The sequence below is a fragment of the Urocampus carinirostris genome, chromosome 8, assembly GCF_059441175.1.
Source record: "Urocampus carinirostris isolate Australia breed hairy pipefish chromosome 8, RoL_Ucar_1.0, whole genome shotgun sequence".
NCBI lineage: Eukaryota > Metazoa > Chordata > Actinopteri > Syngnathiformes > Syngnathidae > Urocampus > Urocampus carinirostris.
The window spans coordinates 8,190,007-8,211,369 of NC_142356.1; the positions used below are offsets into that span (position 1 = coordinate 8,190,007).

The 21,363-nt window shown below is 40.1% G+C and overlaps 1 protein-coding gene across 3 annotated transcripts in view; it reads left to right on the forward strand.

Moving 5' to 3' along the window:
* The window catches only part of sgcz (sarcoglycan zeta), a 399,187-nt gene that overhangs the window by 310,812 nt on the left and 67,012 nt on the right, over window positions 1-21,363 (forward strand). For all 3 annotated transcript variants that reach the window (XM_088342999.1, XM_088343001.1, XM_088343000.1), the window contains exon 4: window positions 13,459-13,546. In XM_088342999.1, the coding sequence (XP_088199125.1) occupies window positions 13,459-13,546 (88 nt within the window). The remainder of the gene's footprint in view (window positions 1-13,458; window positions 13,547-21,363) is intronic.

A 21,363-nucleotide genomic window follows, 5' to 3' on the forward strand; every position in this document is an offset into this window, starting at 1 on the left:
GAGAGTATATACTGTGACAAAATAACACCTATGGAGTTACAAATACACAAAGCACATAGTCACAGTTGAAGGGCTTTATTGTTTGAGACAAAAGTAAAACGAAATGGGTAAGAAAGCAATTTGAGAGCACGTTAACATCGGGTATCCTTGGGTTAAGCTAAGTCTCTGCGATAATTAAAATACAACTGTCCCAAATGTAGCGGTTTCATGCAAGTTGTAGCTCCAGGTCATCCGTTTCATGGGTAATGAATCCGGAGTTGCTGAGATACAGGCTCGGCAGGGGGTAGCTTGTGAGGGTTGCTAATTAGCTCATCCTGAGCAGGAGGCCAGACCAGCACTGCTTTTGCCATCTCCTTGACACCGCCTCTGTTGTTTCTCGAACCCGATAATAATCCGCGGTGCACCCAGTGGTGATCACCATTTCTTTGCGCTCTTCTGACAATCCTCAGAGTTCGATTTAATTGATGAAATGCTTTTTAACGTAACGCTAAAATACTAGCTCAGCTGTGAACAATTTTGCTTTGCCCCGCCCACTGTTTGACTGACAGCATACAGGAGCCAATCACAGTAACGCACGCAGACACGCCCACCCAATATAGCAGTGTGCTCTCAGTCAGAACAAAACGAGTAATACTTTGATATTAAGGACAATAAAGACGATTCATTTCAAAATTAGCGAAAGATGGAACCCGCAATAACCGATCAGATTGTCATTTAGTCTCATGTGTTCTCTTAATCTTAATAATCGCCAGCTTCGTTTCCATGGTTATCTTGTTTTTGCTTCCAGCTTTAGCATTGCTGCAGGTTTTCGGCCCTATAGCGAATACATATGGTACAAAAACTACAATATTGTATCCCACTAACTCCCAAAACTTTGACGTAACACACAAGATTCTTAATAAAGCGTGTGAAAGGCATTGTGGGAAATAAGTCGGCCAATTGCATATCGGCTTTTTCATGCGGCTTTAATGGGGAACCAATAGCAGACCAGCATATGAGGTAAAACACGGCAGAGTTCTGATTTTGTGCTTTTTCTGGCACTTTAATTCATGTGTTGTTGATGTACCGTAAATTCCGGACTATAGAGCGCACCTGATTATAAGCCGCACCCACCACATTTTAAGAAGATAATCGCTTTTGTACTTACACAAGGCGCACCTGTATATAAGCCGCTTGCGCCCACATTAAAACATGTAACACAATCACAAATTTAACCCAAACCCGACTTTGTTTCCCGCGATTGTAACTTAATATAAAGTACACTGTCCATAAACCACAGCCGGCAAAATGAACGGAAAATGATACCGGTACTTAAGGTTTGATGCAGACCTGCAGAGTCAGGGTCCCGTTGAAAATAATCCAAGGAAAAAAAATGTATATTTCCAAAGGTAAGGGTGGGAAAAATATATATCCACTATTGTCCGCTGCGTCCACAAACACGTCTCACCTTTACTCCAATTCCCGTCAGCCCCCGTTGTTTTCGCCCCTTCTTTTTGATTCGCCCCTGGAAAACATATCAGAATAAGTCTCTAAAATAAATACATTACAAAAATATACAGTTGCAAATACATATTATACATGGTTACACATATTTACAAAGAAAGACGGTACACCGAGAGAGTTTTCAAAGCTTTAATAATAATATTATAACTTTCATCCTAAACCGTGCCTGTGAAGGGTAGCAACACGCTACTAGCAACACGCTCGCAACACAGTAAACGGCTCCGTTAAAAAAACATACTGTACTTATAGTAATCACGGTAAACCGTCCTCATCTTCCTCCTTATAACTGACGTCATCAAAGTCGTCTTCCCCATGTAGACGTCGTCCCACGCTCCCTTGTTCAAAAACACGCTAGCAGCACGCTCGGAAAGTAAAGTTTACGTGCATTAGCTCTGTTTCCTTCTTTATCGGACTGCTTGATTGCATTAAGCCTGAAAGCTGTGTCATGTGCCTTTCTTTTTTCAATTTTATATTTCTACGCTAATTTAATTTGTGCACAAGCTAAGAAGTTGCAGTCTTCCTCGGCGCATATATTCCACCGGTCTATTTCTTACCTTTTGTACTGGAGCGCCGCTGGCGGCCGATAGAGAAATTACATAAATTGGCCGCATCACTGAATAAGCCGCAGGGTTGAACGTTTGGGACAAAAAAAAGGCTTATAGTCTGGAATTTACGGTATATGCTTTAAAAAGGTGCAGAAAACGATAGTCAAGTGAAATCGAGCGAGTAGTGTATAACAAACCAGAAGCCAGCAGGGTCCAGGAGTCAACACCGGACAATTTCCTCGTGGAAGGCGTCCAATTTTTGTCAGAACAGTTTAGAGAACGGTCATTTTATGTTCCGGCATGACAGTTTGCGCCCCGGTGCGCCGGGCAAGGTCCATAAAAACCCGCTTGAATGACTTTCATTCGGAAGAAGTTGGCCAGGCAAACCCCTCGAAACGCCTTTCGGGACCGCCCGCCGAACAGATTGCCATCCGTACCACAACATGGCCGACCTCCGACTTCGGATTATCACTGAGGGATTCCCGCCATTTTGTCGGGACTCTTCCAGGATAAATAGAAGAAATTATCGCCACGAAGTAGCGGAGTTTTTTTTTTTTTTTTAACAAAGATTTACCGCACCCCAAACTTTTCGTCAGGCATATCCGCCATTGTTGTTTTGGTCTCGCGCCGTTGCTTCGAGATGACGTCATTGTTGTGTCGGTTGTCGAGTGAAAGAGAAGTATGCCTCCGAAAAAACAGTTGGTACTAGGTGCAAATCAACAAAAAATTGGTAATTTTTACAGTGTCGGTAATAAGTCGAAACATAACACAGAAAGTGGTAACGACGGCAATAATTCCGGCACGAAAAAATGGCGGAGAAATTCTTCAGAAGACCGCGAAGGCAAGGAAAACACGCGTGTTGAAGCCAACGATTCGACGAAAGGAAATAAACAAAAGAATACTAGCAAGAAAAGGACTTTTCTGCCCAAATGGATTAAATTATATTCCTGGTGACGCTATGAGGAGGATGATAATGGATTGGACTTTGAGAAGGCATTACAACTATGGCAGGACAAAAAACCAGGAAGAATATATGAAGTGAAAAATTTGAAGTGATAACTGCTTTGTATTACCAATGAACTGTGATGATTAAAACTGCATGAATATATAGACTAATATTTCAGCAATATTATTTTGTATATTGTACAATATTTTTGTGAACTGAAAACATGGGATTTTACATGGGCAGCACGGCGGCGCAGTGGTTAGCGCATGTGCGGCACAGTTCATGTCTTGGGAACCTCCTGCGTGGGTTCAAATCCAGCTCCAGACTTCCTGTGCGGAGTTTGTATGTTCTCCCCGTGCTTGCGTGGGTTTCCTCCGGGCACTCCGGTTTCCTCCCACATTCCAAAAACATGCATTTCAGGTGAATTGGTCGGTCCAAATTGTCCCTAGGTGTGACTGAGCGAGTGAGTTGTCTGTCCCCGTGTGCCCTGCGATTGGCTGGCAACCAATTCAGGGTGTCCCCTGCCCACTGCCCGATGATTGCTGGGATGGGCTCCAGCACCCCCGCGACCCTACTGAGGATAAGCGGTGCAGCTGATGAGATGAGATGATGAGATGAATTAAAACTGCATGAAAATATGGATTAATATAATTATTTTAGCAATATTATTTTGTATAAAGTACAATATTGTTGTGAACTGAAAAATTTTGAAGTGATAACTGATTTGTATTACCAATAAACTGTGACGACTAAAATTCGCCATTTTCATTGTTAGTTTGACTGCTAGTTAGTTTATGTTGTGCAATCAACAAAATAAAATGGGTGGAAACGAAGCAATTGCAGAGAAAAAGGGTTACTACAGGTGCCTGAAGTCCTTGAAAATGCTTGAATTTCAATTTTGTGTTTTCAAGGATAAAAAAGTGCTTGTAAATGCTTGCAATTGTTGCCATGTTTCTCAACAAGTCTGCTTACAACTCACGCCGATTCACTTTGCCATTTCATTTCTATCTATCTATCCATCTATCTATCTAGACATCTAAACATCTAGACATCTATCTATCTAGCATCCATCCATTTATCTAGCCATCCATCTATCTAGACATCTATCTATCTCTCTAGACATCTATCTATCCATCTAATCATCTAGACATTTATCTATCTAGTCATCTAGTCATCTAGTCATCTAGACATCTATCTATCTAGACATCTATCTAGACATCTATCTATCCATTTAGACATCTATATATCTATCTATCTATCCAGACATCTCTATATCTATATCTATCCATCTATTTAGACATCTATCTGTCTAGACATCTATCTAGACATCTACCTATTTATCTATATCTATTTATCTATCTATCTTTATCTATTTATCTATCTATCTAGACATCTATATCTATCCATCTATCTTTATCTATTCATCTATTTATCTATGTATCCATATCTATCAATCTATCTCTATATATTTATCTTTCTATCTATCTAGACATCTATATCTATCCATCTATCTTTATCTACTTATCTATTTATCTATCTAGACATCTAGCTATCTAGACATCTAGACATCCATCTAGACATCTATCTATTTCTCTATATCTATCTATTTATCCATATCTATCAATCTATCTCTATCTATTTATCTTTCTATCTAGCTAGACATCTATCCGTCTAGACATCTATCTCAGTAGCCTAGATGGTAAGGCGCCCGCTTTGAGACTGGGAGGTCGGTGGTTCGCGCCCCGGCCGAGTCATTCCTAAGACTTAAAAAGTGGTCGGCAGCGCCCTCTGTTGGCTGCGGCTGCATCGGCTCGCTACAACGGGTCAGGTGCAATCGACATTTCGTTCTGTGTACATTGTTACACAGAATGACAATACAAGGAAATTATTATTATTATTATTATTATTGATCTAGACATCTAGCTATCTAGACATACATCTATCTTTTTAGACATCTATCTAGACATCTATCTATCTATCTAGACATCTATCTAGACATCTATATCTATTTATCTACTGTAGACATCTATCTATCTTTCTAGACATCTATCTATCCAGACATCTATCCAGACATCTATCTAACTAGACACCTATCTAGACATCTATCTATCTATCGAACTAGCTACTGTGTCTCTATCTATCTTAAAATATTTGACAATTTCCCCCAAAAACATGAGCAAAAGTGAGTCATGGTTTGGGCTCTCACCCATTAATGAATTTGTGTCGGAGTGTGCCGCTGCTAAAAGTTATTTTTGGCGTGAGTCATCGTTTAAAACTCGACTCGTATCATAACACAAGATTAATTTTCTGAAGATTTTTTTTTGTAATTCTCATCGGTATTCATCGTGAGGCAAAGCTTGACGCGCCTCAGATCTGTTGACGGACGGATTAGCCGAGTGTTTGTGTGTCCTTGTGTCGCGTCAACGGCCAATGACGAGAACACGCGAGATGTATTTGTTGTATCGATATTTTTTGTCATCACTCTCGTTTCAAAGATTGGAACGGATGTAGTTTTGCGGTTGTGTTTGAAAGGGGTTTGAAGGACTTTGTTGTCGCCGGGGATTAAAAAGAAGAATTCAAAATACACACATCGCAAGCTAAAACCAGTGGTTCTCGTCCAAAAACATGATAACCATTGAAACAAAGCTTGTGATTATCGTGAAATGCGAAGAAGAAACACATCAGTAGCCTCTAAGTTTCATGGCCATTGTGAAATGATAGTGAGGACTATTATTAAAAATAAGAAGGCGGTTAAAGCTACCAAGTCTTCTAAGGAAATAAAATCAGTTTTCTCCCCTTCTAAGCATCCAGCCGCTACTCTACTGTACCAGTTCAATCACATCCCATCAAAGCCTGCATCACATATAAGGGACCCTCTAAAACTGCTTTTAAATGGCCACATAATAAAATAAATATGTACCCAAAATATTTTTGAACATTGGTAATATTTTCATAATGTACATAATAAAGATTGTCCCCTGCCCACTGCCCGATGATTGCTGGAATGGGCTCCAGCACCCCCGCGACCCTACTGAGGATAAGCGGTGCAGCTAATGAGATGCGATGAGATGAGATACTGGTAAAAATATAGAAACACATCATTTTTAAACCATTTACTGTCCTTTCCAGTAGAAGAAGGAAATAAAACCACCAAAATCACAATAAAATGAAATCTAGTCCCTCTCCAACATAATCAGAATGGCGCCCCACTGAACAGGAAGAAGAGGTCGAGCAAAGCATTATCGCCATCTACTGTTTAGGAGTGTAATTTACCCTTTGTTTTTTTTACTTATTTTAGCATTATTTTGCAAAAGCAAAGGCCTTCAACCCCGGAAATTGCGTTAGAAAAGCCACATTCCAAGAGATATTTTACCCAAAATATTTCAAAAGATCACTAAAGATTTAAATATATTGATAATTAAGTTTAATATACTGTTAAAAAAATAGAAACACAACATTTTTAAACCATTTACGGTACCTTCCGGTGGCAGAAGGAAATAAAACCAACAAAATCGCAACAAAATTAAATGTCGTCCCTCTCAAACATAATTAAAATGACGTTTTGAGGAATAGTATTGAGCCGATACAAGTACTTGCTTAATATTGATAGTATTGATATTTGGTTACAGCCGCCCACCCCTACTCTCGATACCTCGAGCTCATTACGAAGAGGCAGAGAGGAGGCACAACCAAGCTGTGCTAAAACTAAAAAATCCAAATCAATTCTAAAGAGGAACATAAAATCCTCAGAATTCATTCAGCCATTAATTATTTATGCTCTCATGTTAGCCATGATGAAAGCGCTCAATGCTTCACGCACATTATGAAGAGGTAAAGAGGAAACACGACCAAGTTGTGCAACTACTTTGCTAGAAAATCAAAATATACCTTAATGAGGAACCTAAATCATTAGAATCTATTAAGCCATTATTTGTTTAAGCTTTCAGCACATTATTATGAGGTCAAGAGGAGACACGACCAAGTTGTGCTATTACATAGAAAATAAAAATCTCTTCTATTACAGAACACAATTCCTTAGAATCTATTTAGCTATTAATTGTTTATGGTATCAAGCAAATTGTTCTTAAAACTCTCGATGCATCGAAGACATTATGAAGAGGTAGAGAGGAGACACAACCTAGTTGTGTGACTACTTATATCGAAAATAAAAATTTACTATAACGAACATAAATTCTTAGGATCTATTTAGCTATTAATTGTTTATCTTGTTTAGTTTAGGTTGAGGAGGCAAGGAGGACACACAACCAAGTTATGTTACTTCTATAGAAAATGAAATAATATTCTAGTGAGGAACTAAATGCTTATTATCGAGTGAGCTATTGTTTATGCTTTCACATGATTAGTTTTCAGAACTCTCGATGTGTTGCGCGTATTTTAAAGAGGTCGAGAGGAGACACAATCAACCTATTGTACTACTTCTGTAGAAAATGAAACATATTCTATTGAGGAACATGAATGCTTAGGATCTATTTCGTTATTAATTGTTTATGTTGTTTAGTTTAGGTGTTCAAATAACTCTCAAGGACATTTTAAGGAGGCAAGGGAGGAGACACCACCAAGTTGTGTTACGACTTCTTTAGGAAATCAAAATATTTTCTAATGAGGAACTAAATGCTAAGTATCTTGTGAGCTATTGTTTATGCTTTCACATTTGTTTTCAGAACTCTCCATGTGTTGCGCATATTATAAAGAGGTCGAGAGGAGACACAACCAACCTATGCTACTACTTCTATAGAAAAAGAAATATATTCTATTGAGGAACATGAATGCTTTGGGTCTATTTAGATATTAAATCTTTATGTTGTTTAGTTTAGGTGTTCAAAGAAATCTCAAGGACATTTTGAGGAGGCAGGGAGGAGACACAACCAAGTTGTGTGTCTACTTCTATTGTTTATTCTTTCTCATTATTTGTTTTCAAAACTCTCGATGTGTTGCACATATTATAGAGTTCAAGAGGAGACACAACAAACCTATGCTACTACTTCAATAGAAAATGAACCATATTCTATTGAGGAACATGAATGCTTGGGGTCTATTTAGATATTAACTATCTATGTTGTTTGGTTTAGATGTTCAAAGAACTCTCAAGGACATTTTGAGGAGGCACGGAGGAGACACAACCAAGTTGTGTTGCTACTTCTTAAGGAAATCAAAATATATTCTAATGAGGAACTAAATGCTAAGTGTCTAGTGAACTATTGTTTATTCTTTCTCATTATTTGTTTTCAAAACTCTCGATTTGTTGCGCATATTATAAAGAGGTCGAGAGGAGACACAACCAACCTATGCTACTACTTCTATAGAAAATGAACCATATTCTATTTAGGAACATGAATGCTTTGGGTCTATTTAGATATTAACTCGTTGTTGTTTGGTTTAGATGTTCATAGAACTCTCAAGAACATTAGGAGGAGGCAAGGAGGAGACACCACCAAGTTGTGTTGCTACTTCTTAATAAAATCAAAATGTATTTTAATAAGGAACTAAATACTAAGCATCTAGTGAGCTATTATTCATGCTTGCACATTATTTGTTTTCGGAACTTTCGATGCCTTGCACATATTATGCAGAGGTCGAGAGGAGACACAACCAACCTATGCTACTACTTCTATAGAAAATGAACCATATTCTATTGAGGAACATGAATGCTTAGGGTCTATTTAGATATTAACTCTTTATGTTGTTTGGTTTAGATGTTCATAGAACTCTCAAGAACATTAGGAGGAGGCACAACCAAGTTGTGTTGCTACTTCTTAGGAAAATCAAAATATATTCTAATAAGGAACTAAATGCTAAGCATCTAGTGAGCTATTGTTTATGCTTGCACATTATTTGTTTTCGGAACATTCGATGCTTTGCACATATTATGAAGAGGTCGAGAGGAGACACAACCAACCTATGTGACTACTTCTATAGAAAATGAACCATATTCTATTGAGGAACATGAATGCTTGTGGTCTTTTTAGATATTAACTTTCTATGTTGTTTGGTTTAGATGTTCATAGAACTCTCAAGAACATTAGGAGGAGGCAAGGAGGAGACACCACCAAGTTGTGTTGCTACCTCTTAAGAAAATCAAAATATATTCTAATAAGGAACTAAATGCTAAGCATCTAGTGAGGTATTGTTTATGCTTGCACATTATTTGTTTTCGGAACTTTCGATGCCTGGCACATATTATGTAGAGGTCGAGAGGAGACACAACCAACCTATGCTACTACTTCTATAGAAAATGAACCATATTCTATGGAGGAACATGAATGCTTGGGGTCTATTTAGCTATTAACTGTTTACGTTGTTTAGTTTAGGTGTTTGTAGAACTCTCAAGAACATTATGAGGAGGCAAGGAGGAGACACAACCAAGTTGTGTTGCTGCTTCTATAGAAAATCAAAATATATTCTAATAAGGAACTAAATGCTAAGCATCTAGTGAGGTATTGTTTATGCTTGCACATTATTTGTTTTCGGAACTTTCGATGCCTTGCACATATTATGTAGAGGTCGAGAGGAGACACAACCAACTTATGCTCCTACTTCTAAAGAAAGCCGAAACGTATTCTATGAAGGAACACGAATCCTCAAGTTGTGTCGGTTGATTGAAAATTACAGCTTGATGTCAAGTGACTAATTATCGGCTCATAATCGTGACATCCTACTTGGTCGTTATCGTCCCTACTCCTGATGATGTATTGTTACATGTTCCTTTAACGACTAAGGGCATCCCGTTTTCCATTACCTCGAAGCCATAATTGCAAATTTCTCATTTAGCAATGTCGCAGAGGCAATTAATGCCACCCCCAAACCCTTATCAGTTCCGTTGTTTGGTGTCAACCAGGTGTTGTACAAATAAAATTAGCATCTGTTTAATATTCATGATTTGGAGCTCTAATTCCTGTTCATTTGCATCAAATTCATTAATTAAGATTCGTTAATCTGGAGTTCTAGCAGCTACATACTCCTCGTCCTTCGAGCCGGAAACACGTGAAAAATGTCCGGTTAGGAATTCAATATTAAAATGTATCGTTTACCAAATTGTTTCTTGATGGAAAAGATGAACAAGAATAGCCGACATTTTCACACAAGGGCAGATTTATTTTCTTTAACAATTTAACTAAGTTAACTCCATCGAAAATGGCCGAATTAGTGTCGTTGGAGTGTCTGGGGAGCCTTTTCTGAAACCCTCTAGCTTTTCTCCTCTCGGCCCACGTCTCCCCGCAAGATGGCGTCCCGACTCCTCCCGTGGGTGTGCCAAGGAAGCCCCCCCTGGGCGTCGCGATGTCTGGTAAACTCAAAACAACACCGAGCATTTCTACGTCATCAGGGCCTTGTTCTCAAAACATCGCCCGCTATCATCCGTCAGAGTCCTGTTATCAAAATTCTCTAATCAAAATATTTTGCATTGAACTATAGCCTACTCGGTGAAAATCTTCATTGCACTCAATGGGGCGTCAGTGGCTCAGGAGGTAGTGGCTTGAAATCAAGAGATCGCAGGTTCGAATCCCGGCTCCTCCTTGTTACATGTCGAAGTGTCCTTGGGTAAGACACTGAACCCCTAATACCCCCAATAAGCAGGTTAGCGCCTTACATGGCTGCACGGCCGCTATTGGGAAATGTGAAGCACAGTGTAAAGCGCTTTGGGAAGTCTTGACTTGAAAAGCGCTATATAAATGCAGATCATTTCATTTCAATAAATGTAACTTGTATTCAATCGTATAAAATCCTTTATAGTCAAATGTATAAAATCCTTCAAGCTGTATAGCTGTGCCAAAACGGCATACGCTTTAAACGGAGTGGAAAGATAATATAGTGACGTTTATCGTACGCACCGTTGAAAAGAATTCATCTGGTGTACGCGCTTTGGGCGAGCGCAGTGTGCATCGCAGCGTTTTGTTATCGACCTGAGAGGCGATTGTGTGCGCTAGCTAGCGTGTTCGTGACCTTCATTAAAACTCGTCTTATGAGTGTCGGTCTTTGAGCTTGTGTTCGGGAAAAAACGTTTATTGTCATGAACCGGAACAGGATCAGGACCCAAATGCGTGACGTTCTCACACAAGCTTTTATTTTACGGGAAATGGGGAATCATCAAGTGAGGCAGCAATCTGGCGTGTAATGATAGGAAGCCAGAGGCCGACGAGGTTGATACCAATTGCCTGAGTAGATTTCGGACAGATGGGGTCAATACCGGACAGGATGGGACAGACAGGAAAGATTTTGAAACAGGATATCGAAAATAAACAGGACAAACTAGACAAGAACAAAACTGGAGAGACTAATAAAAAGGACAAAAATAGACGGGAACGAAACTGTAAACCGAATTTAAACAGGACAAAAATAAACGGGAACAATGCCGGACAGGAAATACCAACAGGCAATAGGACCGAGTCACAACCCACGTCTTGCGGGGCAGAGGTTCGTTGACAGACTGACCAACGGAGAGTGAGAACACTGAACTTAAATAGAAGGAAACACACCCCTTTGATTAAAAAAAACACTTTTAAAACAAAAAATGTACTAGTTTTAATCATTTTAAATAATTTCGAGGAACAAGAAAATATATTTTAAAATAAGAAAAAAATGGAATTGAAATCTGATAAAGAAAATTATACTTAAAATTTATTTTAAGATTTTTTTTTTTATAAAAAAGAAAGGACGAATAATCAAGTGTGTGTTTTTTTTAGCAGATAGTGGATATTTTTCTACCAAAAAATAGAAAAGATGAAATAAAAATAATCTAAATGTTCCACTATCTGCTGCGAAAGACAGTTTTATTTATTTTCAGTATCTGCAGTGTCTGAAACTCATGAGAAAAAGTTGACGGACACCAGGGCAGACAACTCTAAAATGTCTCCTGCCCAGCTTATAAAGATGCCTGCCACATTTTTCACAACTTGAAAAAAATAAGACGACTCATCCCCAAAAAAACATTGTTGCAAAGTATTAATCAGAATATATAACCTGCTACAAGCCACGTGAAATCCTCTTTCCACGATGCTCTTAATGTCCGTTTACGTTTTGTAGCGTCATCAGTTTGGTTAGCTTCTTTTGAATCTTTCTTCTGGGGCTGAAGTTTTGGCTTGATTCCTAACCACTTGTCCATTTTTCTTGTGTTCCCTGTACGTCTAAATAATATGCAAATGAGCAACCTTATAATGCTCGGGATAGTCCGGAAGCACGAGTGTTATTCGATGCAGGCTTCTGATTGGCTGCCGGAAATTCCGAAATTTCCAAACCGAACGAAGATTTCGAAATTGGAATAAAGGAAACGTTTTATTTGAAAAAAATATATTTCGTTTTTTTTTTCCCTTTCTTGAAAAAGTTGTCAGCCACTTGAGCGGAGACGTTTTGTAAGTTGTACGCTCGACTTTAAAAAAAATTCAGACACTGGTATCTGTTTTTTTTTTAATCGTGTGATTTTGACAAAGATCAGATCGCATTCGATGTTGTTTTTTTGAGAAAAGTGGGAAACCCCAAAATATTTTCTCACATTTCCCTCCCGTTCCGGTCCAGTCCCGGTGTAGAGACACAAAACGACCATTAATAGAAGTAGAACTCGGAAAGGAAATCGTTCGAGTAACGAAGCAACTACCGTAAATTCTGGACTATAAGCCGCTACTTTTTTCCCTAACTTTCAACCCCGCGGCTTATTCAGTGATGCGGCCAATTTATGTCATTTTTCTAACGGCCGCTAGCGGCGCTCGAGTGTTGCTACCATTAACTGCCCTGTCAAAGCTATATTATTATTATTAAAGCTTTGAAAACTCTCTCGGTGTACTTTACTTTCTTTGTAAATATGTGAAACCCATGTATAATATGTATTTGCAACTGTATATTTTTGCAATGTATTTATTTGTATTTATTTTAGACACTTATTCTAATATGTTTTGCACGGGTGAACGAAAAAGGAGGGGCGGAACAAACGCGGGGTGCCGAGTTTATGTGGGGACCGCTAAAGGTGAGGGACAGACAAGGAAAGAAGAGGGGGTAAAAAGTTGGTTAAAGAAAAAGGAGTTGTGGAAGTAAATGTGTTCATCTGATATATTTTTCCCACCCTTACCTTTGGAAATATACACTTTTTTCCTTGGATTACTTTCAACGGGACCCGGACTCTGCAGGTCTGCATCAAACTTTAAGTACCGGTATCATTTTCAGTTCATTTTACCGGCTGTGATTTTTTCGACTGTGGACTTTAATGAAGGACATTTAGTTTCAATCGCGGGACTTGAAGTCGGGTTTGGGTTAATTTTGTGTTTAAATGTGGGCGCATGCGGCTTATATACAGGTGCGGCTTGTGTATGTACAAAATCGGTTTTCCTCTTAAAATGTGGTGGGTGAGGCTTATAATCAGGTGCGCTCTATAGTCCGGAATTGACGGTAAATGCCGGAAGTTTCTCATCGGATGTTTTTAAAAGGTACCCGGGCGCTCACGTTTCGTCTTCCCTTCAGGACAGTCCCTTGACGCTGCAGTCGGACCGGAACGTCACCATAAACGCCAGGACCGAAGACGGCCAATTGACCGGTCAGCTCACCGTCGGTAAGGAAAGAGATCCTTTCTCTCAGGACATTAAGTTCTATTGCTTTCTTTCTGCTCGGCTTCCTAAATGCATTTGCCCCCCCCCCTGTTTACGAAAGCAAATACGATCTGTTTCCATTAGGGTTCCTCACTGAGCCTCGAAAGCATTTTTTCTTCAGAGAGAATCGTTTTTATCTGCTGTAATTGGATTAGCCGCCGCCTATTTTTTTTGTCATTCCCAGCATGAGTGACTTCTTCCTATACAGTAGGCCCCCCTGGATACGGTGACCCCGCCTTAGGACGTATTCACTTTATGGTGTGGGATCCGATCTTTTTTTCATTTCTCTCTACAGGGCTACCATATTTCATGGCCCCTAGTTATATCTCTGTCTCCGATTAGTCCACATCATATGTAATGCTGGTTTATTATTGTTTTGGCTCACATAATATAAACGCAAATATGCGATTAGCTAAACTCCTTCCCACAATGCCTTTCTCTGTCTTTGTTTACTTTAAAATTTCCTGTAACACATTTGAATTTGTTTAGCCAAGACTTGCAGTGACGCTAAAGTGAGAAGCAAAAAAATGATGACTGTGTGTTGTCAGTGATGTCTTCCTGTACAGTAGACACCAGGATACAGTGAGCTCGCCTTAGGACGTTTTCACTTTATGGTGTGGGATCCGATCTTTTTTCACTTCCCTTCCACAAGACTATATTTTGCGTGCCTAAGTTATACATCTAAAATGCTGGTCTGCTATAAGTACATTTATATAAAATGCTGGTTTGTTGTTGGTTTGCTTCACAGCATAATGGAAATGGAAATATGTGATAAGCTAAATTCCTTCCCACAATGCCTGTCTCTGTCTTCATTCAGGTTAGAATCTCGAGTAACGGACTTGTTTAGCCAAGACTTGCAGTGATGCTAAAGGGGGCTGCAAAACATGATATCCACGTGGCGTCAGTGACAATTTACTATAAAGTATATCCCAGGATACAGTGACCCCGCCTTGGGACGTTTTTACTTTATGGTGTGGAATCCGAACTTTTTTCATTTTTCTCTACAAGACTATATTTTGCGTGCCTAAGTTATACATCTAAAATGCCGGTATGCTATAAGTACCTTTATATAATGTTGGTTTGTTGTTGGTTTGCTTCACAGCATAATGGAAATGGAAATATGCGATGAGCTAAACTCCTTCCCACAATGCCTGTCTCTGTCTTCATTCAGGTTAGAATCTCGAGTAACAGACTTGTTTAGCCAAGACTTGCAGTGACGCTAAAGTGAGGAAGCAAAAAAATGATAACTGTGTGTTGTCAGTGATGTCTTCCTGTACAGTAGACACCAGGATACAGTGACCTCGCCTTAGGACGTTTTCACTTTATGGTGTGGAATCCGATCTTTTTTCATTTCTCCCTACAAGACTATATTTTGCGTGCCTAAGTTATATATCTAAAATGCTGGTCTGCTATAAGTACCTTTATATAAAATGCTGGTTTGTTGTTGGTTAGCTTCACAGCATAATGGGAATTCAAATATGCAATGAGCTAAATTCCTTCCCACAATGCCTGTCTCTGTCTTCAATCAGGTTAGAATCTCGAGTAACAGACTTGTTTAGCAAAGACTTGCAGTGATGCTAAAGGGGGCTGCAAAACATGATATCCACGTGGCGTCAGTGACAATTTACTATAAAGTAGATCCCAGGATACAGTGACCCCGCCTTGGGACGTTTTTACTTCATGGTGTGGAATCCGATCTTTTTTCATTTCTCTCTACAGCACTGCTTTATTTTGTATGCCCAAGTTACAGCTTTGTTTGCTATTGGTCCACATTATGTGTCACAGCATTATGGAAATGCAAATATGTGATTGGCTAAACTCCTTCCTACAATGACTAAATGACAAAATTTTGTGCAGGCTTGGGGAGTAACGGAATACATGGAACGGCAAAAATGATGTTGGCAAGCTGTTTGGATTTATTTTCATTTTGTTTCTGTCGCATTTTATGTTAGTTTTGCCCGAGATCAAAGAAATCAAAGCCAGGAGAGAAAGCTTACCACGTGTTGTGAGTCATCATTTTATTCATATTTAGTTTCTTTTGTCTTTCATTAGCATATTTGGTATCGGAGTAATCCAAAAGTCATTGAAAGTAATCCAGTTAAAGTAACCCTACCCAACCCTGCATTTTATGGTAGTTTTGCCGGAGATCAAAGAGATCAAAGCCAGGAGAGAAAGCTTACCACGTGTTGTGAGTCATCATTTTATTCATATTTAGTTTATTTTGTCTTTTATTAGCATATTTGGTATTGGAGTAATCCAAAAGTAATTGAAAGTAATCAAGTTAAAGTAACCCTACCCAGCCCTGCATTTTATGGTAGTTTTGCCGGAGATCAAAGAGATCAAAGCCAGGAGAGAAAGCTTACCACGTGTTGTGAGTCATCATTTTATTCATATTCAGTTTATTTTGTCGTTTATTAGCATATTTGCTATTGGAGTAATCCAAAAGTAATTGAAAGTAATCAAGTTAAAGTAACCCTACCCAGCCCTGCATTTTATGGTAGTTTTGCCGGAGATCAAAGAGATCAAAGCCAGGAGAGAAAGCTTACCACGTGTTGTGAGTCATCATTTTATTCATATTCAGTTTATTTTGTCGTTTATTAGCATATTTGCTATTGGAGTAATCCAAAAGTCATTGAAAGTAATCCAGTTAAAGTAACCCTACCCAACCCTGCATTTTATGTTAGTTTTGCCGGAGATCAAAGAGATCAAAGCCAGGAGAGAAAGCTTACCACGTGTTGTGAGTCATAATTTTATTCATATTTAGTCTCTTTTGTCTTTTATTAGCATATTTGGTATTGGAGTAATCCAAAAGTAATTGAAAGTAATCCATTTAAAGTAACCATACCCAACCCTGCATTTTATGTTAGTTTTGCCGGAGATCAAAGGGATCAAAGCCAGGAGAGAAAGCTTACCACGTGTTGTGAGTCATAATTTTAGTCATATTTAGTCTCTTTTGTCTTTTATTAGCATATTTGGTATTGGAGTAATCCAAAAGTAATTGAAAGTAATCCAGTTAAAGTCACCCTACCCAACCCTGCATTTTATGTTAGTTTTGCCGGAGATCAAAGAGATCAAAGCCAGGAGAGAAAGCTTACCACGTGTTGTGAGTCATCATTTTATTCATATTTAGTTTCTTTTGTCTTTTATTAGCATATTTGGTATCGGAGTAATCCAAAAGTAATTGAAAGTAATCAAGTTAAAGTAACCCTACCCAACCCTGCTAGGTAATGGCATAGTTTCTTACACCCCACCATACAGCAATATCACTTTACGTTCCCCGCCTCAGAATGGATTAATGTTTTATCCCGGGGGCGGTTTCTACTGTAGAATCCAATAACTCGAGCTAGCATGCAAAGGCTGTCAGGGAAAGTGACACGGTTGACAAATGTGTTTTCGAGACGTATGACTCATTCCGGTTCGTCTTGCCGGAGGGCGAGATTTTCTCGGCGTGTCGAAAAACCTGGCTTTTCCACGGGAAATATCGGCACGTTTTTTACTTCCATCGATTGGGAAGACGTACGTTGGAAAATCCCAAAGTATTGCAGTTTACTGACTCCGAAAGGTTAGCATGCTAAGGAACGAGGTAAACAGAAACATTATATTTATATTTAGATTAACAACCCAAGTGGTCACGCTGCTTGGTCGTGTCTCCTCCCTACATAAGTCATCGAGAGCTCTGGAATAGCTAACGTTAAAGCATAAACAATTAATAGCTAAATATATTTGAAGCATTTATGTTCTTCGTTAGAATACATTTTTACTTTGCTTTAAAGTATTAGCACAACTTGGTCGTATCTCCTCTCTACCTCTTCATAACGATCATGAGTTATAGAGAGGGCCAAGAATACCTGACGTTAACGCATAAACAATTAATGGCTGAATAAATTCAAAGCATTTATGATCCTCGTTAGAATATTTTATGATTTTGCATCAAAGTATTAGCACGACTTGGTCGTGTCTCCTCTCTACCTCTCCATAACGATCATGAGTTATAGATAGGGCGAAGAATACCTTACGTTTTTGTTAGCCTGCCCGTTTCATGACTGACTAGCTCAGTCTGCTCTCTCTGTGTTATTTTTGCCAGTTTGTCCCCTTTTGGCTGCTCGTCATTTGTTGTACCATTCCTGCAGATCTTGGCTTCAAACACTCAAAACCTTTCCAACGAGTTAACACGTAAACTAACATCGTGACTGGCTTGAGAGGGGACGCTGTTACTCTGATGACTTTACAGCTCAAAAAGTCTAAGAAGAGACATTCTGTCTTCAAATTGCATTATCCCGGAAAATAATTATATATATACATATATATAACTGGCAACCAGTTCAGGGTGTCCCCTGCCCACTGCCCGATGATTGCTGGGATGGGCTCCAGCACCCCCGCGACCCTACTGAGGATAAGCGGTGAGGCTAATGAGATGAGATGAGATATATATATATTTGCCGCGTCCCTGCGTCCTAGACGCATTATTGTTGCTGGGGACGCATCTTGTCAAATCAACGTGCGTCCCCGGGCCGCAACTTTTTTGACACCAAATTGTCCTTATCATTTTTTAACAAAGATTTACCGCACTCCAAACTTTTCGTCAGGCAGATCCGTCGTTGTTGTTTTGGTCTCGCGGTTCGAGTTTTCGTCTGCGCACGGATCTCGAGTTCAAGTTGTGTAGTGAAAGTCCGTCTCTTTTTAGAGAACCGGATTTTTCGGCTCAACTCGTTAAAGAGCCGGCTCTCAAACGGCTCACTTGCTTTGATGCATTATATTATGAATGATGATGTTGTATAAAGAAGTTAAGAAAAAAAGGAAGTATAAAAGGAGAAAATGAAAAAAGACAGGTTTGTGGTGATCCCTTTAATCAGTATATTACCAACAATAGTTTAATGCAGAAAATGAATTCACAATTTGAATAAGAATATGTATTATTGTACTTTATTATATTTGTATGTATTTTTTCCTTCTACAGTGAAGGTCCAAGCGACTTCATTTTTGAACTATTTTTATAATAAACCTCATTCATGTCCAGCAACTCGGTATCTCACTACAAAATGTTAATTAACAATATATATGATATAAGGAAACACATGTACGATATAACATTTTAAACTACATAAATAAATACATATATATATATATATATACATATGGATGGATAGATAGATAGATAGATAGATAGATATTGTGCAAAAACATGCACTATTCTCATAATTTGTATGTTTTAGAACTTGGGCATCACGTTAAATGTGTACTTGAAATAGAATAAAGTGTAAACTACTCAGAAAAGCTTTTTGGTACTAGCCTCCCTCTAGTAGTTCCGATGCCCAATCGTGCAGCTGGGGAAAGAATGCTGTACTTTAAAAAAAACCTGGTTTGAGTGTTCCATCTTTTGGGGAAATTTGGTTGTTGCAGCAAAAAGCCCCAAAAATTAGTATTACTTTTTTTGTACTTTTTTTACTTTTTACTGTTTTTGTTCGGCGGGCTGTTTATAAAGGCCTAATGAGCCATATGCGGCCCGCAGGCCGTACTTTTCACAAACCAGGAACGGAGACAGGACCCAATCGTGTTTGTTTTTTCCTGGTTTTTATTAAGGAAGAGAGCAGTGCCTGTATCCACGATCCGATGATAGTCGGTCACGGGTAACTGATGGCAGGAACGCGGAAGTGGCACTTCCGTGTCGAGCAAGGGTAGTCGTTGACAGTGAAAAAAAAAGGTCGATGGCCAGGACGGGGGGAGCAAAACAGAAACGGGTCCTGAAAAGGGGTCGGCAACAGGTATCAGGCAGGAAACAGGGCAAAACAGGTCGATGGCCGGGACGGGGGAGCAAAACAGAAACGGGTCCTGAAAAGGGGTCGGCAACAGGTATCAGGCAGGAAACAGGGCAAAACAGGTCGATGGCCGGGACGGGGGAGCAAAACAGAAACGGGTCCTGAAAAGAAGTCGGCAACAGGTATCAGGCAGGAAACAGGGCAAAACAGGTCGATGGCCGGGACGGGGGAGCAAAACAGAAACGGGTCCTGAAAAGAAGTCGGCAACAGGTATCAGGCAGGAAACAGGGCAAAACAGGTCGATGGCCGGGACGGGGGAGCAAAACAGAAACGGGTCCTGAAAAGAAGTCGGCAACAGGTATCAGGCAGGAAACAGGGCAAAACAGGTCGATGGCCGGGACGGGGGAGCAAAACAGAAACGGGTCCTGAAAAGGGGTTGGCAACAGGTATCAGGCAGGAAACAGGGCAAAACAGGTCGATGGCCGGGACGGGGGAGCAAAACAGAAACGGTTCCTGAAAAGGGGTCGGGAACAGGTATCAGGCAGGAAACGGCAAAACAGGTCGATGGCTGGGACAGAGGAACAAAAGCAGAAACGGGTCGAGCAAAAGGCCTGCGGCAGGTATCCAGCAGGTAAACAGGGCAGGATAATGTCGGAGAGTACAAAAGCTTGCCTAGCTGAGAGCATAGGTTCGCAGACGGTCTGACGTTTTTTTTGTTTGTTTGTTTTTGTTTTTTGAAGACGGGGGTTTAAAAAGAGTCCAACAGCCAATCGGGTCCCGCAGCTGTAGGTAATGGCATAGTTTCTTATGCCCCACCATACAGCAATATAATGACCCTATTTTGTGTTGCATCGTAACGGCTTCATTCCAACATTCAATAAAACTACAAATGAAATCATGACTTGTCATGTACAAAACAAAGTCAAGAAATCGATCGCCTCTGTTTTCAATGCACGATTCGAAAATACGATGACCCAGGCCCTACACAATAAAGCTCCACCTTAAATAAACTGTAAATATAAATGAAGATATGAGAACTTCCCTCGCTTCTCTCCAACATCTGTCTCCCACAAAATCAATGCGCAAACTGCCATAATGAAATTTCCCAAGCGTGAAGACACAGCTCCCGAAATTGGAATCAGAATTTTACGGCTACCAAGCTTTTGTTTTCCTTTTCAATGTCGCCCGTGAGTGAGTCGGAGTTTTCGGACTTTGGAGACCAGGGGGGGTCACCGACGACCAGTGTTCCCTCTAAGCTGCGCGCGTGCGCTATTGCGCACTGCTCGCACATTCTCAGCGCACCAGAAAATCTAGCCAGCGCACAAAAATCAGGGCTCGAAATTACTCATTAAGAAGCAAATTAAGTCAAAGTTACAGTGCATGAAGGTAAAAATACACGGATTCCTCTGACGTTGTGTCCTAAATGCGGTATTTTGAAGTCGATGCCGAACGAAGTTGAAAAGTAAAGTTAGTAGAGTTTGTCGAGAACCGGCTTCTTCGGCTCGGCTCACTAAAAGGAAACCGGCTCTTTCGGGTCCTAAACGGCTCTTCGGGTTGTTTTTGCTTCTTTAATCCCAACATGACCAAATATTATGTCAAACTATGCACAAAATGGGGGGCAGCACAGCGGCGCAGTGGTTAGCGCTTGTGCGGCACAGTTCTGAGGTCGTGGGAACCTCCTGCGTGGGTTCAAATCCAGCTACCGGCCTTACTGTGTGGAGTTTGTATGTTCTCCACGTGCTTGCGTGGGTTTCCTCCGGGCACTCCGGTTTCCTCCCACATTCCAAAGACATGCATTTCAGGTGAATTGGCCGGTCCAAATTGTCCCTAGGTGTGACTGAGCGAGCGAGTTGTCTGTCCCCGTGTGCCCTGCGATTGGCTGGCAACCAGTTCAGGGTGTCCCCTGCCCACTGCCCGATGATTGCTGGGATGGGCTCCAGCACCCCCGCGACCCTACTGATAAGCGGTGCAGCTAATGAGATGAGATGAGATGCACAAAATGACTTAAAAGAAGGGGGGAATAG